Consider the following 13,934-nt stretch of genomic DNA (forward strand, 5'->3'; position numbering starts at 1 on the left):
TTCCCTCTCAGAGCAGAAATCTAACTGTATCTTCCTTGTCTGAAAGGGTCTTACTGTAATTAAGATTTCCAAACTATCTATCATAAAAATGGCACTGCTTTATCTGGTGCTACTGTAAACCGTAATAATACAGGAACCTTATCAAACCAGGGATACTGTATAATGAACCTACCTCAGGCCTCTCAAACAATAGAGATAATACAACAGCCTCAGGCAATCAATTTATTTGTCAATGGAGAACTATAAAACAGTTGTTGCAGCAGGCAACCACTGGCAGTACAGGATTTAAGCTCCACTGAAATATGTGTACTTGACTTCTTCACAAACAAGTTACCTTAATTATTAAGACCTAAAAGTGATGTTTTTTACATAAGAAACATTTGCATAACAAATGAAGCTAATGACAATTATTATTGTCTTTTCAGAGAGAGAGACAGGGAGAGAGACAGAGAGAGAGACAGAGAGAGAGACAGAGAGACAGAAAGAGAGACAGGGAGAGAGACAGGGAGAGAGACAGAGAGAGAGAGACAGAGAGAGAGAGAGACAGAGAGAGCCATAACATACCAATTAGAGAAGCATTGGGGTGATTTCATGGGAAAATGTTATTGATATATTTATTTAGTATTTTTAAATGTTGGCAGTATTTTTAGTGAAGTACAAGAAAAAACAATCCTTCCTCACTAGGAACATATTTTCAGACCTTAAGAACAAACAGTTTCTTTGTTGACTGCATCTCATTTTTTGTGGCAATGATTGCTTTATGCAAATTTATGAGGAAACAGCATCAATAAAATGTGTGTGGTAACATCTGCCTGAAAAAAAATTATTATTGTCTTTTAAATACTAAGGACAAACCACTTTTAAAAACTCTGTGTCACTCCTTTCCATAGATATTTTATCCCCAACTCTCAGAATTACAAATCTTGCTTCAATTTAGAAATTTCCCAGTCTTCCTGCAGAGGTGGGCTTTATCAGTTCCCTGTCCCTACTTCCTGGCATTTCATCTAAGGTCCCTCTCTTTGAGTTCTGAGAGCTCCTAGGTCTCTGGTGCATTCTGGAGGGTTTCCCCAACCTCCTACCTCCCAAGGTTGCCTGTTTCCATTCTTTCTGCTGGCCCTCAGGCCTTCAGTCCTTTTTCATCAGAATCTGCTCTCCATGCTCCCCTCCACTTTCCCTCCTAGGTCTCTCCCTCTCACCCCACTTGTCATTGTTTTCTTCTCTCTCCCAAGTGAGGCTGAGGAATCCTTACTTGGGCACTTCAGCTTGTTGAACTTTTTGAGTTCTGTGTCCTGTATCTTGGGTATTCTGCACTTTTTGGGCTACTATTCATTTATTAGTGAGTACATACCATGCATGTCCTTTTGGTTCTGAGTTACCTCACTCAGGATGATATTTTCTAGATCCATCCATTTGCCTGTAAACTCAGGATGTCCTCATTCTTCACAGGTGAGCAGTAGTCCATTGTGTAAGTGAACTACATTTTCTGTATCCGTTCTTCTGTTGTGGGACATGTAAGTTGTTTTGAACTTCTGGCTATCACAAATAAGGCTACTATGAACATAGTGGAACACTTGACCCTGTGGCATTGTGGTATATCTTTTGGGTATATTCCCAAGATTGGTATTGCTGGGTCTTCAGGTAGATCTATTTTCAATTTTCTGAGGAGCATATTGTTCTTCAGATTGATTGTGTCAGTTTGTCATCACACCAGCAATGGAGGAGTGTTCTTCATTTTCCACATCCTCTTCGACATGTGTTGTCACCTGAGGTTTTGATCTTAGCCATTGTGGTTGGTATAAACTGAAATCTCAGGGTTGTGTTGATTTGCATTTCTCTGATCACTAAGGACTTTGAACATTTCTTTAGGTATTTCTCAGGCATTTGAGATTTCTAGTTGTGAATTCTTGGTTTAGTTCTATATCCCATTTTTTTCATTGGGTTGTTTGTCTTTTAGTGATTAACATCTTGAGTTCTTTATATATTTAATATATTAGCCCTCTATCAGATTCGGGGTTAGTGAAGATTTTTCCCAATCTGTAGGTTGCTGATTTGTCTTATTGACTATGCCCTTTGCTTTACAGTTTCATAAGATTCCATTTATCAATTCTTGATCTTAGAACATGAGCAATTGGAGTTCTGTTTGGTAAATTTCCCCTGTGCCAATGACTTCAAGGCTCTTTCTCACTTTCTCTTCTATTAGATTCAGTGGATTTGGTTTTATGTTGAGGCCCTTGATCCATGTTGCCTTTTCTCTATTGGACATGTTCAAGTTCCTTCTATTCTTTCTGTTCCTATGCATGAAGAAGGTAAGGTTAAATTTAACTCACTGACAAAATATTGTTGCTTTTTCTAGGAAGGTAACTTAGCAAAATCTTACAAAAACATCAAATCACCTCTGCACTCAGATAAACTTTTCCTGACAAAGTTTAATACAATTCTCAATCAAGATCATTTTGTGTTGCCTTAGTAATTTTGAGGTGGGGCCATCCCAGAATATGACTTGTCCAGAAGAAATCACATTATTTAGGAAACCTGACTTTTCTTCTAGAAGTTATCAAATTAAATAAAAATATAAATAAATAGCAAGATTTTTGTGCTTTTAGTAGAAACGGGCACCATAGACTCTTATGTGTGAATGCCTGGGCATATTGAGTAGCATTGTTGGAGTAGCTGTGGACTTGGTAGAGTTAGTGTGTCCCTATGCAAGGGTGGTTTAGAACTCTAAGAAGCTCAATTTTGCTCAGGTTCTTCACTTCTGTTTCTTGTGGACAAAAATGTAGAACTCTCAAGTTCCTTGTCCAAGACCGTTTCTGCCTGCACACTGCAATGCTTCCCACTATGCTGAAATGGACAAGATCTATGAAATTGAAAGTTTTCCTTCATAATACTTTTTATGGTCATTGTGGTTCTTCACATCCACTAAACATAAGGAAGACAGAAGTTGAAATTAAAGAAAGGCTTATTCCTTTGTTTTTGTGTTTATTGGACTATTGATTTTGTGACTTTTTTTTTTTTTAGAAAAGCAGTTAAACCTGTAAAGTGTTGCTTAATGAGCCAACCATGGAAGAATGTGGAAAAAAGTCTTGCTGAGTGTAATTTGATCTTTGCAATCCTCCTCCATTGGACAGAGGATATGAATATTAGTGTTTTCCAGAGATTGCTCTTTAGTTATCTTGGAAAAGAATGATGCTACATTTTTTTTATGGGGTATTTATTTCATTTACATTTCCGATGCTATCCCAATAGTCTCCCACACGCTCCTCCACCCACTCCCCTACCCACCCACACCCACTTCTTGGCCCTGGCTTTCCCCTGTACTGAGGCATATAAAGTTTGCATGACCAATGGGCCTCTCTTTCCACTGATGGAGGACTAGGCCATCTTCTGATTCATATGCAGCTAGAGACACAAGCTCGGGGGGGGGGGCGGGCATATTGGTTAGTTAAGATTGTTGTTCCACCTATATGATTGCAGTTCCCTTCAGCTCCTTGGGTACTTTCTCTAGCTCCTCCATTGATGGCCCTGTGATCCATCCAATAGCTGACTGTAGCATCCACTTATGTGTTTGCTAGGCCCCTGCCTAGTCTCACAAGAGACAGCTATATCTGGGTCCTTTCAGTAAAATCTTGCTAGTGTATGCAGTGGTGTCAGCATTTGGAATCTGATAATGGGGTGGATTCCTAGATAAGGCAGTCTCTAGATGATACATCCTTTTGTCGCAGCTCCAAACTTTGTCTCTGTAACTTCTTCCATGGGTGTTTTGTTCCCAATTCTAAGAAGGGGCAAAGTGTCCACTCTTTGGTCTTTGTTCTTCTTGAGTTTCATGCGTTTAGCAAATTGTATCTTATATCTTCGGTATTCTATGTTTCTGGGCTAATTTCCACTTATCAGAGAGTACATATTGTGAGAGTTCTTTTGTGATTGGGTTACCTCACTCAGGATGATGCCCTCCAGGTCCATCCATTTGGCTAGGAATTTCATAAAATCATTCTTTTTAATAGATGAGCTGTACTCCATTGTGTAACTGTATCACATTTTCTGTATCCATTCCTCTGTTGATGAGCATCTGGGTTCTTTCCAGCTTCTGGCTATTATAAATAAGGCTGCTATGAACATAGTGGAGCATGTGTTCTTCTTACCAGTGGGAATATCTTCTGGATATATGCCCAGAAGAAGTATTGCAGGATCCTCCGATAGTACTATGTCCAATTTTCTGAGGAACTACCAGACTGGTTTCCAGCGTGGGTGTACAAGCTTGCAATCCCACCAACAATGGAGGAGTGTTCCTCTTTCTCCACATCCTCGCCAGCATCTGCTCTCACCTGAATTTTTGATCTTATCCATTCTGACTGGTGTGAAGTAGAATCTCAGGGTTATTTTGATTTGTATTTCCCTGATGATTAAGGATGTTGAACATTTTTTCAGGTGCTTCTCAGGCATTCAGTATTCCTCAGGTAAGAATTCTTTGTTTAGCTCTGAGCCCCATTTTTTAATTGGATTATTTGATTTTCTGGAGTCTACCTTCTTGAGTTCTTTATATATATTGGATATTAGTCCCCAATCTGATTTAGGATAGGTAAAGGTCCTTTCCCAATCTGTTGGTGGTGTCTTTTGCCTTGCAGAAGCTTTGCAATTTTATAAGGTCCCATTTATGGATTCTCAGTCTTACAGCACTAGCCATTGCAGTTCTATTCAGGAATTTTTCCCCTCTACCCATATCTTCGAGGATTTCCCTACTTTCTCCTCTATAAATTTCAGTATCTCTGGTTTTATATGGAGTTCCATAATCCACTTAGATTTGACCTTAGTACAAGGAGATAGGAATGGATCAATTCACAATCTTCTCCATGATTACCTCCAGTTGTGCCAGCACCATTTGTTGAAAATGTTGTCTTTTTTCCACTGGATGGTTTTGGCTGCCTTGTCAAAGATCAAGTGACCATAGGTGTGTGGGTTCATTTCTTGGTCTTCAATTCTATTCCATTGGTCTACTTGTCTGTCTCTATACCAGTAACATGCAGTTTTTATCACAATTGCTCTGTAGTACAGCTTTAGGTCAGGCATGGTGATGCCACAAGAGGTTCTTTTATCCTTGAGAAGAGTTTATGCTATCCTAGGTTTTTTGTTATTCCAGATGAATTTGCAAATTGCCCTTTCTAATTCATTGAAGAATTGAGTTGGAATTTTGATGAGGATTGCATTGAATGTATAGATTGCTTTTGGCAAGATATCCATTTTTACTATATTTATCCTGCCAATCCATGAGCATGGGAGATCTTTCCATCTTCTGAGATCATCTTTAATTTCTTTCTTTAGAGACTTGAAGTTCTTATCATATAGATCTTTTACTTACTTAGTTAGAGTCACGCCAAGGTATTTTATATTATTTGTGACTATTGAGAAGGGTGTTGTTTCCCTAATTTCTTTCTCAGCCTGTTTATCTTTTGTGTAGAGAAAGGCCATTGACTTGTTTGAGTTAATTTTATATCCAGCTACTTCACTGAAGGTGTTTATAAGGATTGGGAGTTCTCTGGTGGAATTTTTAGGGTCACTTATATATACTATCATAGGATCTGCAAAAGTGATATTTTGACTTCTTTCTTTCCAATTTGTATCCCTGAGGTGTTCTTTTGTTGTCAAATTGCTCTGGCTAGGACTTCAATAGAATGTTGAATAGGTAGGGAAAAAGTGGGCAGCCTTGTCTAGTCCCTGATTTTAGTGTGATTGCTTCCAGCTTCTCAAAATTTACTTTAATGTTTGCTCCTGGTTTGCTGTAGATTGCTTTTATCATGTTCAGGTATGGGCCTTGAATTCCTGATCTTTCCAACACGTTGATCATGAATGGGTGTTGGATTTTGTCAAATGCTTTCTCTGCATCTAACAAAATGATAATGTGGTTTTTGACTTTGAGTTTGTTTATATACTGGATTACTTTCATGGATTTCCTTATATTGAACCATCCCAGAATCCCTGGGATGAAAGCTACTTGGTCAGGATAGATGATTGTTTTGATGTGTTCTTGGATTCGGTTAGCGAGAACTTTATTGTGGATTTTTGCATCGATATTCATAAGGGAAATTGGTCTGAAGTTCTCTATCTTTGTTGGGTATTTTTGTGGTCTAGGTATCAGAGTAATTGTGGCTTCTTAGAGTGACTTCGGTAGAGTACCTTTTGTTTCTATTTTGTGGAATAGTTTGTGAAGAACTGGGATTAGATCTTCTTTTAAGGTCTGGTAGAACTCTCCACTAAACCCATCTGGTCCTGGGATGTTTTGTTTGGGAGCCTATTAATGACTGCTTCTATTTCTTTAGGGGATATAGGACTGTTTAGATCATTAACCTCATTTTGATTTAACATTGGTACCTGGTATCTGTCTAGAAACTTGTCCATTTCATTCAGGTTCTCCAGTTTTGTTGAGTATAGCCTTTTGTAGAAGGATCTGATGGTGTTTTGGATTTCTTCAGGATCTGTTGTTATGTCTCCCTTTTCATTTCTGGTTTTGTTAATTAGGATGCTTTCCCTGTGCCCTCTAGTGAGTCTGGCTAAGGGTTTATCTATCTTGATGATTTTCACAAAGAACCAGATCCTCCTTTGGTTGATTCTTTGAATAATCTCCTTGTTTCCACTTGGTTGATTTCACCCCTGAGTTTGATTATTTCCTGCTCTCTACTCCTCTTGGGTGAATTTGCTTCCTTTTGTTCTAGAGCTTTTAGATGTGTTGTCAAGCTGCTTATGTGAGCTCTCTCTAGTTTCTTTTTGGAGGTACTCAGAGCTATGAGATTTCCTCTTAGAAATGCTTTCATTGTGTTCCATAAGTTTGGGTATGTTGTGGCTTCATTTTCAATAAACTCTAAAAAGTCCTTAATGTCTTTCTTTATTCCTTCCTTGACCAAGGTATCATTGAGAAGAGTGTTGTTCAGTTTGCACGTTAATGTTGGATTTCTATTATTTATTTTGTTATTGAAGATCAGCCTTAGTCCATGGTGATCTGATAGGATGCATGGGACAGTTTCAATATTTTTGTATATGTTGAGGCTTGTTTTGTAACCAATTATGTGGTCAATTTTGGAGAAGGTACCATGAGGTTCTGAGAAGAAGGTGTATCCTTTTGTTTTAGGATAAATTGTTCTATAGTTATCTGTTAGATCCATTTGTTTCATCACTTCTGTTAGTTTCACTGTGTCCCTGTTTAGTTTCTGTTTCCATGATCTGTCCATTGGTGTAAGTGGTATGTTGAAGTCTCCCACTATTATTGTGTGAGGTGCAATGTGTGCTTTGAGTTTTACTAAAGTTTCTTTAATGAATGTGCCTGTCCTTGTATTTGGAGCATAGATATTCAGAATTGAGAGTTCCTCTTGGAAGATTTTACCGTTGATGAGTATGAAGTGCCTCTCCTTGTCTTTTTTTGATGACTTTGGGTTGGAAGTCGATTTTATTAGATATTACAATGGCTACTCCAGATTGTTTCTTCAGACTATTTCCTTGAAAAAATGTTTTCCAGCCTTTCATTCTGAGGTAGTGTCTATCTTTTTCCCTGAGATGGGTTTCCTGTAAGCAGCAAAATGCTGGGTCCTGTTTGTGTGGCCAGTCTGTTAGTCTATGTCTTTTTATTGGGGAGTTGAGTCCATTGATATTAAGGAAAAGTAATTGTTGCTTCCTATTATTTTTATTGTCAAAGTTGGCATTCTGTTCTTGTGGCTGTCTTCTTTTAGGTTTGTCGTGGGATTACCTTATTGCTTTTTCTAGGACGTGGTCTCTGTCCTTGTATTGGTTTTTTTTTTTTTTTCTGTTATTATCCTTTGAAGTGTGGGATTCGTGGAAAGATAATGTGTGAATTTGGATCTGTCATGGAATACTTTTTTTTTCTCCATCTAAGGTAATTGAAAGTTTGGCTGGGTTTAGTAGCCTTGGTTGGCATTTGTGTTCTATTAGTGTCTGTATAACATCTGTCTAGGGTCTTCTGGCTTTCATAGTCTGTGGTGAAAAATCTGGTGTAATTCTGATAGGCTTGCCTTTATATGTTACTTGATCTTTTTCCCTTAGTGCTTTTAATATTCTATCTTTATTTAGTGCATTTGTTGTTCTGATCATTATGTGTCTTGAGGAATTTCTTTTTTGGTCCAGTCTATTTGGAGTTCTGTAGGCTTCTTGTATGTTCATGGGCATCTCCTTTTTTTATGTTTGGGAAGTTTTCTTCTATACTTTTGTTGAAGATATTTGCTGGCCCTTTGAGTTGAAAATCTTCAGTCTCATCTACTCCTATTATCTGAAAGTTTGGTCTTCTCATTGTGTCCTGGATTTCCTGGATGTTTTGAGTTAGGATCTTTTTTCATTTTCCATTTTCTTTGATTTTTGTGCCAATCGATGTTCTCTATGGAATCTTCTGCACCTGAGATTCTCTCTTCCATCTCTTGTATTCTGTTGCTGATGCTCATATCTATGATTCCATATTTCTTTCCTAGGGTTTCTATCTCCAGCGTTGCCTCAATTTGCGTTTTCTTTATTTTGTCTACTTTCCTTTTTATGTCTAGTATGGTTTCATTCAATTCCATCATCTGTTTGGTTGTGTTTTACTTTTTTTTTTTTTTTTAAGGGTTTGCACCTCTTTCGCAGTGTTTTCCTGTATTTCTTTGAGTGAGTTATTAAAGTTTTTCTTGATGCCGTATACCATCATCATGAGATATGCTTTTAAATCTGGGTCTAGCTTTTCAGGTGTGTTGGAGTGCCCTGGACTGGGCGAGGTGGGAGTCCTCGGTTCTGATGATGGTGAGTGGTCTTGGTTTCTGTTAGTAAGATTCTTATGTTTACCTTTCACCATCTGGTAATCTCTGGAGTTAGTTGATTTAGTTGTCCCTGGTTAGAGATTGTTCCTCTCGTGATTCTGTTAGCCTCTATCAGCAGACTTGGGAGACTATCTCTCTCCTCTGAGTTCAGTGGTCAGAGCACTCTCTGCAGGCAAGCTCTCTTCTTACAGGGAAGGTGCACAGATATCTGGTGTTTGGACCTCCCTCCTGGCTGAAGTTGAAGGCCCAAAACTGGACCTTTCCCAGAAGCTGTGTTGCTTCAGCCTGTCATAGAAGCTGTTAGCTTCTGTAGTCCACACCCTCACCTGTGCAGAATACTCTTGGCAGAGTCCCGGAATCAAGATGTCTGCTGCCGATGCTCAGGCAAAGCCCTCCCCGGCCGGGCAGATACCTATCCTCTGGCTGGGAAAATGCCCAGATGAGCTACATTTTGACCTAGTTCAAAAAGCAACCCTGAAGCTAAAGTGTAGGGTTATAGATTTATTCCATTGGCAAAGAAAATCTCAACACTGCCTCTTATTGACACTGCCATGCTGTCATTAGTATTTAAACATATGAAGTTATATAAAGAAAAGTACAGAGCTGAGAAATGAAAGTGCACAATTTACAGATTGAGGAGAAAATAGTACTACAATCTACCATTACTAATTCCTGTGTCCAAGTACATTCAGATACCAATGGAAAATCTGATGCTAAATGAAAATTTAGTAAAAAGGAGTATAAGGCCACTAACATTGTCTACTGATAGAATTTCAGATTATCACAATTTAGAAAGTAAAGCAAAACAGAAAGAACAGAAAACTGGTAAAGATTTAATTTTATAGGAGAGCCATGTTACTGCCCTAGCATGGAACATAACTTGTCCGGTTCAGTCATGTTGTTCTGGCAGTAAGAGTCAAGGACTGAAGAAAGGTATTCTGGCATCTTTCTCTGTGACTAAAGTCATCTGTTAAGGGCAGGATTATATCAGGGATGTCTGTGCATGGAGACCTAGAGGAACCATTATGTCAAATTCTAAATGAGAAACTTGGATTTCCTCATGATGTTGAAGATGCCAGAGCTGTGGTATAACTGCCCAGGGCACTACCCAAAGGGAATGGAAAAATGTCCAAGAGAAAGATATGTTTTGAAGTCAAAAGAGAAGAAAGGAATTGGAGATGTAGAGAATACTTTGAAATCAGACATGGAGTTGCAGAGTTTGCTCAGCTTGTTTTTGATCTTGCTTTAATGTAGTATTTTCTGACTATGTTCTTTTTTCTCAAAATTCAAATATTACTGTAAATTCTGTGCCATTATATGTTGGGAGTTATCCCCTTTCCTGATTTCCCCTCTGAAAATCCCCAATCCTGTCCCATATCCTCCTGCTCACCAATCAACTAACTCCTGCTTCCCTGTCCTTGCATTTCCTTACACTGGAGCACTGAGCCTTCACTGGACCAAAGGCCTCTCCTCCCATTGATTTCCAATAAGGCCATCCTCTATTGCATATGCAGCTGGAGCCATGGGTCCCTCCATTGTACTCTTTGGTTGGTGGTTTAGTCCCTGGGAGCTCTTGAAATATTGGGTGGTTCATATTGTTGAGTATGCAAACCTTCAGCTCCTTGGGTCCTAGCCATTTCTTTAGATCCTCCATTTGGGACCCTGTGCTCCGTCCAATGGTTGGGTGAGAGCATCCACCTCATGTGCTATTTGAGATGTGCTATTTGTCAGGTACTGGAAGAGCCTCTCAGGAGATGGCTATGTCAATCTCCTGTCAATAAACACTTGTTGAAATCCACAATAGTGTCTGGGTTTGGTGACTATATATGGGATTGATCCCCAGGAGGGGCAGTCTCTGTATGGTCTTTTCTTCAGTCTCTGCTCCACAATTTGTATCTCCTCCCATGGTTATATTTTTCCTCTATCCAAGAAAGACCAAAGTAACCATACTTTGGTCCTCCTTTTTCTTGAGAGAAGCAGGCTTTTCAAGGACACTAGTAATTCCATGCTACCATACTCAAAAAACTGTATCAGAGAAATAGCAACAATGTCCACATGCAATGAAATGAACTTCATGATATTATTTAATTAATATACTGTTATTAAAAGTTGGGTGGATAATAAAATAGATGATTTTGATATGTGAAGATCACAGAAGGCTAAATATCTACATTCAAACAGATGTGCTATTTGGGGGAAAATGATTCCTTTTTTTTCCTAATCAGAATGTGTAAAGAATAACCTATGAAATGCAAATAATATATGCTTTGAGGGTCTATAAACAATGAGTAGTAATGGTAAATGTGCTTGCCTAAATCTAACGTATTCATCTAATCTAGTTCATCTATTGTTGGTGAAGAAATTAAATTACATGTTTTATAGATTCAAAGTTAAACCATATAATTTACTATACTAGATATGTATATTGTGTGGCATATTTGGTCATCCTCTTATGTGTTTTTATGCCAATTACACAGGTATAACTTTAAGAACTACAGATATATTCTCGCTCTGCTATTTGCCATTGAGGAGATCAATGGGAACCCCAATCTTTTACCCAACACATCTCTTGGATTTGATTTCTACAATGTCAGATTCACTGAAAAGGACACTCTTGATAATGTTTTTATATGGCTCTCAGCTCTTGTTCAGAGAAATTATTTACCTAATTACAATTGTAAAAAGAGAAACTTCACTGCTGCACTCACAGGAACATCATGGAAAACATCTGCCCAAATTGGGACATTGCTTCAATTCCTTAAATTTCCACAGGTGAGAAAATTTGGATTGTGGGAACTGAGAGTTAGTTTTCTTTGTTCATACTTTAGGTGTCTTTAAATGGAAAGAGTGATTGATCAATTATCCAAACATCAAAGCAATATCCAGACACATAGAATTTAATCCAGATTTCTCTTGGTTGTAAGAGAAAGGTTGGTGTTGTCAATGAGCCAGGTAAGTCCTTGAAACTTGCAGGCCTAACAGAAATTTCTGTAAAATGTAGTAATTGGAATGTGCCTTTAAAATGCTCTCCTGTTATTATCTACTGCTTCAGGAATGAAATTTTTTGATGATAATATTCTTCCTCTTTTTTCCAATTTGCTTCAGATTACTTTTGGACCTTATGATCCTCTCTTGAGTGACCATAGTCAGTATCCTTCTCTCTACCAAATGTCCCCAAGGGACACATCTCTTTCACTTGCCATTGTTTCACTGATGGTTCATTTTCGGTGGTCTTGGGTTGGTCTCATCATCCCAGATGACCACAAAGGAAATAAAATTCTATCAGACTTTAGGGAGGAGATGGAGAGAAAGGGAATCTGTATAGCTTTTGTAAAAATGATCCCAGAAACATGGAATTTATATTTTGCCAAATTCTGGGAAAATATGGATGAGACAAATGTAATAATTATTTATGGTGACACTGATTCTCTAGCAAGTCTAATGAGAAATATTGGGCAAAGGTTATTGACATGGAATGTCTGGGTCATGAACATTGAACATCATGTTATAGACACAGCTGATTATTTCATGTTAGACTTATTCCATGGAAGCCTAATTTTTAAGCACCATTATAGGGAGAATTTTGAATTTACCAAATTTATTCAAACAGTTAATCCCAATAAATACCCAGAAGACATTTATCTTCCTAAGCTGTGGTATTTCTTCTTCAAGTGCTCATTTGCTGGCATTAATTGTCATGTTTTGGCCAACTGTCAAACCAATGCCTCTTTGGATATTTTACCTAGTCACATATTTGATGTGGCCATGAATGATGAGAGCAGAAATATTTACAATGGTGTATATGCTGTGGCTCACAGCCTCCATGAGATGACACTTCAGCAAATTCAAATGCAACAGTTTAAGAATGGTGAAGGGATGGTGTCCTTTCCATGGCAGGTAAAATCCTTCCTACTGTATTTTATTGTCAGCACTCTGACATAAGAGATTTACAACAATACTAATTTAGGTATTGTAAAATTCAGTTATCTTGTCCACAATCGCAGAATTTTTTGTGTTTCTATTCTTACCTAGGAGTAAAGATAATTTAAACTGTACGATGTTGTAAAATGGTGTGTAAGATACCAGGGACAAATATGCTTAGTCAAAACTAAGTTCTTGTCATCAGTATCTAGCTGTACAGACTTCTCATGAAAATAGTTGCAATTAAAAAACTTATTGCTTTATATATTTGTTACAAGAGAAATTAAAACAGGGATACTTAAGTGAAACAATGAGAGTGGTTTATATAGAAACAATACATTTTAATTAATTTCTAGATATGAACACCCTCATTTTCAACACTGGAGCTCTGAATATATTCTAAAAGCAAGTAAGTCTTCCTAGCTTTAAAAAAGTTTATCTTTTCATAGATGAGTAATCATGGATTGCTTATTTGAGCTTGAGTTTAAATAATAATTCAGAAGCAGAATGGTATTCTGAACATTCAGATTTTCAATTAGTCATCAGTAATGGAATCTAAATTAATGTTGATGTACACATCAGAAATTAAGAATACTAGGATTTCTAAAACCATTATTTATTCTGCTCCTTCTGCACAATGTAATATAAAATTATATTTCTCTTTCAGCTTAACACTTTCCTGAAGGACATTGAAGTGAGAGACAAAAAGAGTTTAGGTTGGAGACAGACAATAGATGAAGAATATGACATTCTTAACCTTTGGAATTTACCAAAGGGTCTTGGATTAAAAGTGAAAATAGGATCCTTTTCTGTAAATGCTCCCCAGGGTCAACAGCTGTCTTTATCAGAACAGATGATACAATGGCCAGAAATATTTTCAGAGGTGGGTAATTTATTATCTAAATACTTTGTGTTCATATTACTAACACAATTATGTTTTCTGTTATAATGATGCTTGACTCATTATATCAGTTCCATTACACTTTGAGTATCAGTATAAAATAACACAAACTAATTTTAGAATACTGGCTTTGGATTTTCCTTGATTCAGATCAATAGAAGTATACATTGTTCAATAAGTCCCTCATTGCTAACTTATATGAGGATTAGGTTTCCTCCAATTGTTACGAATTAGGGATGAGACCCGTGGTAAGAGGAAATTTTCATTTCCAAATGACTCATGTGTTAATGTACTGGAGAAAAATCTCTCATTTTGGATTAATATCATAG

The 13,934-nt window shown here is 37.5% G+C and overlaps 1 protein-coding gene across 2 annotated transcripts in view; it reads left to right on the forward strand.

Annotated features, from left to right (window-relative positions):
* Positions 1–13,934, forward strand: part of Vmn2r91 (vomeronasal 2, receptor 91) — a 51,587-nt gene that overhangs the window by 9,026 nt on the left and 28,627 nt on the right. For both annotated transcript variants that reach the window (NM_001104540.1, XM_030249986.1), the window contains exons 2-4: positions 11,261–11,555; positions 11,889–12,680; positions 13,372–13,587. In NM_001104540.1, the coding sequence (NP_001098010.1) occupies positions 11,261–11,555; positions 11,889–12,680; positions 13,372–13,587 (1,303 nt within the window). The remainder of the gene's footprint in view (positions 1–11,260; positions 11,556–11,888; positions 12,681–13,371; positions 13,588–13,934) is intronic.

This window comes from Mus musculus, chromosome 17, assembly GCF_000001635.26.
Source record: "Mus musculus strain C57BL/6J chromosome 17, GRCm38.p6 C57BL/6J".
NCBI lineage: Eukaryota > Metazoa > Chordata > Mammalia > Rodentia > Muridae > Mus > Mus musculus.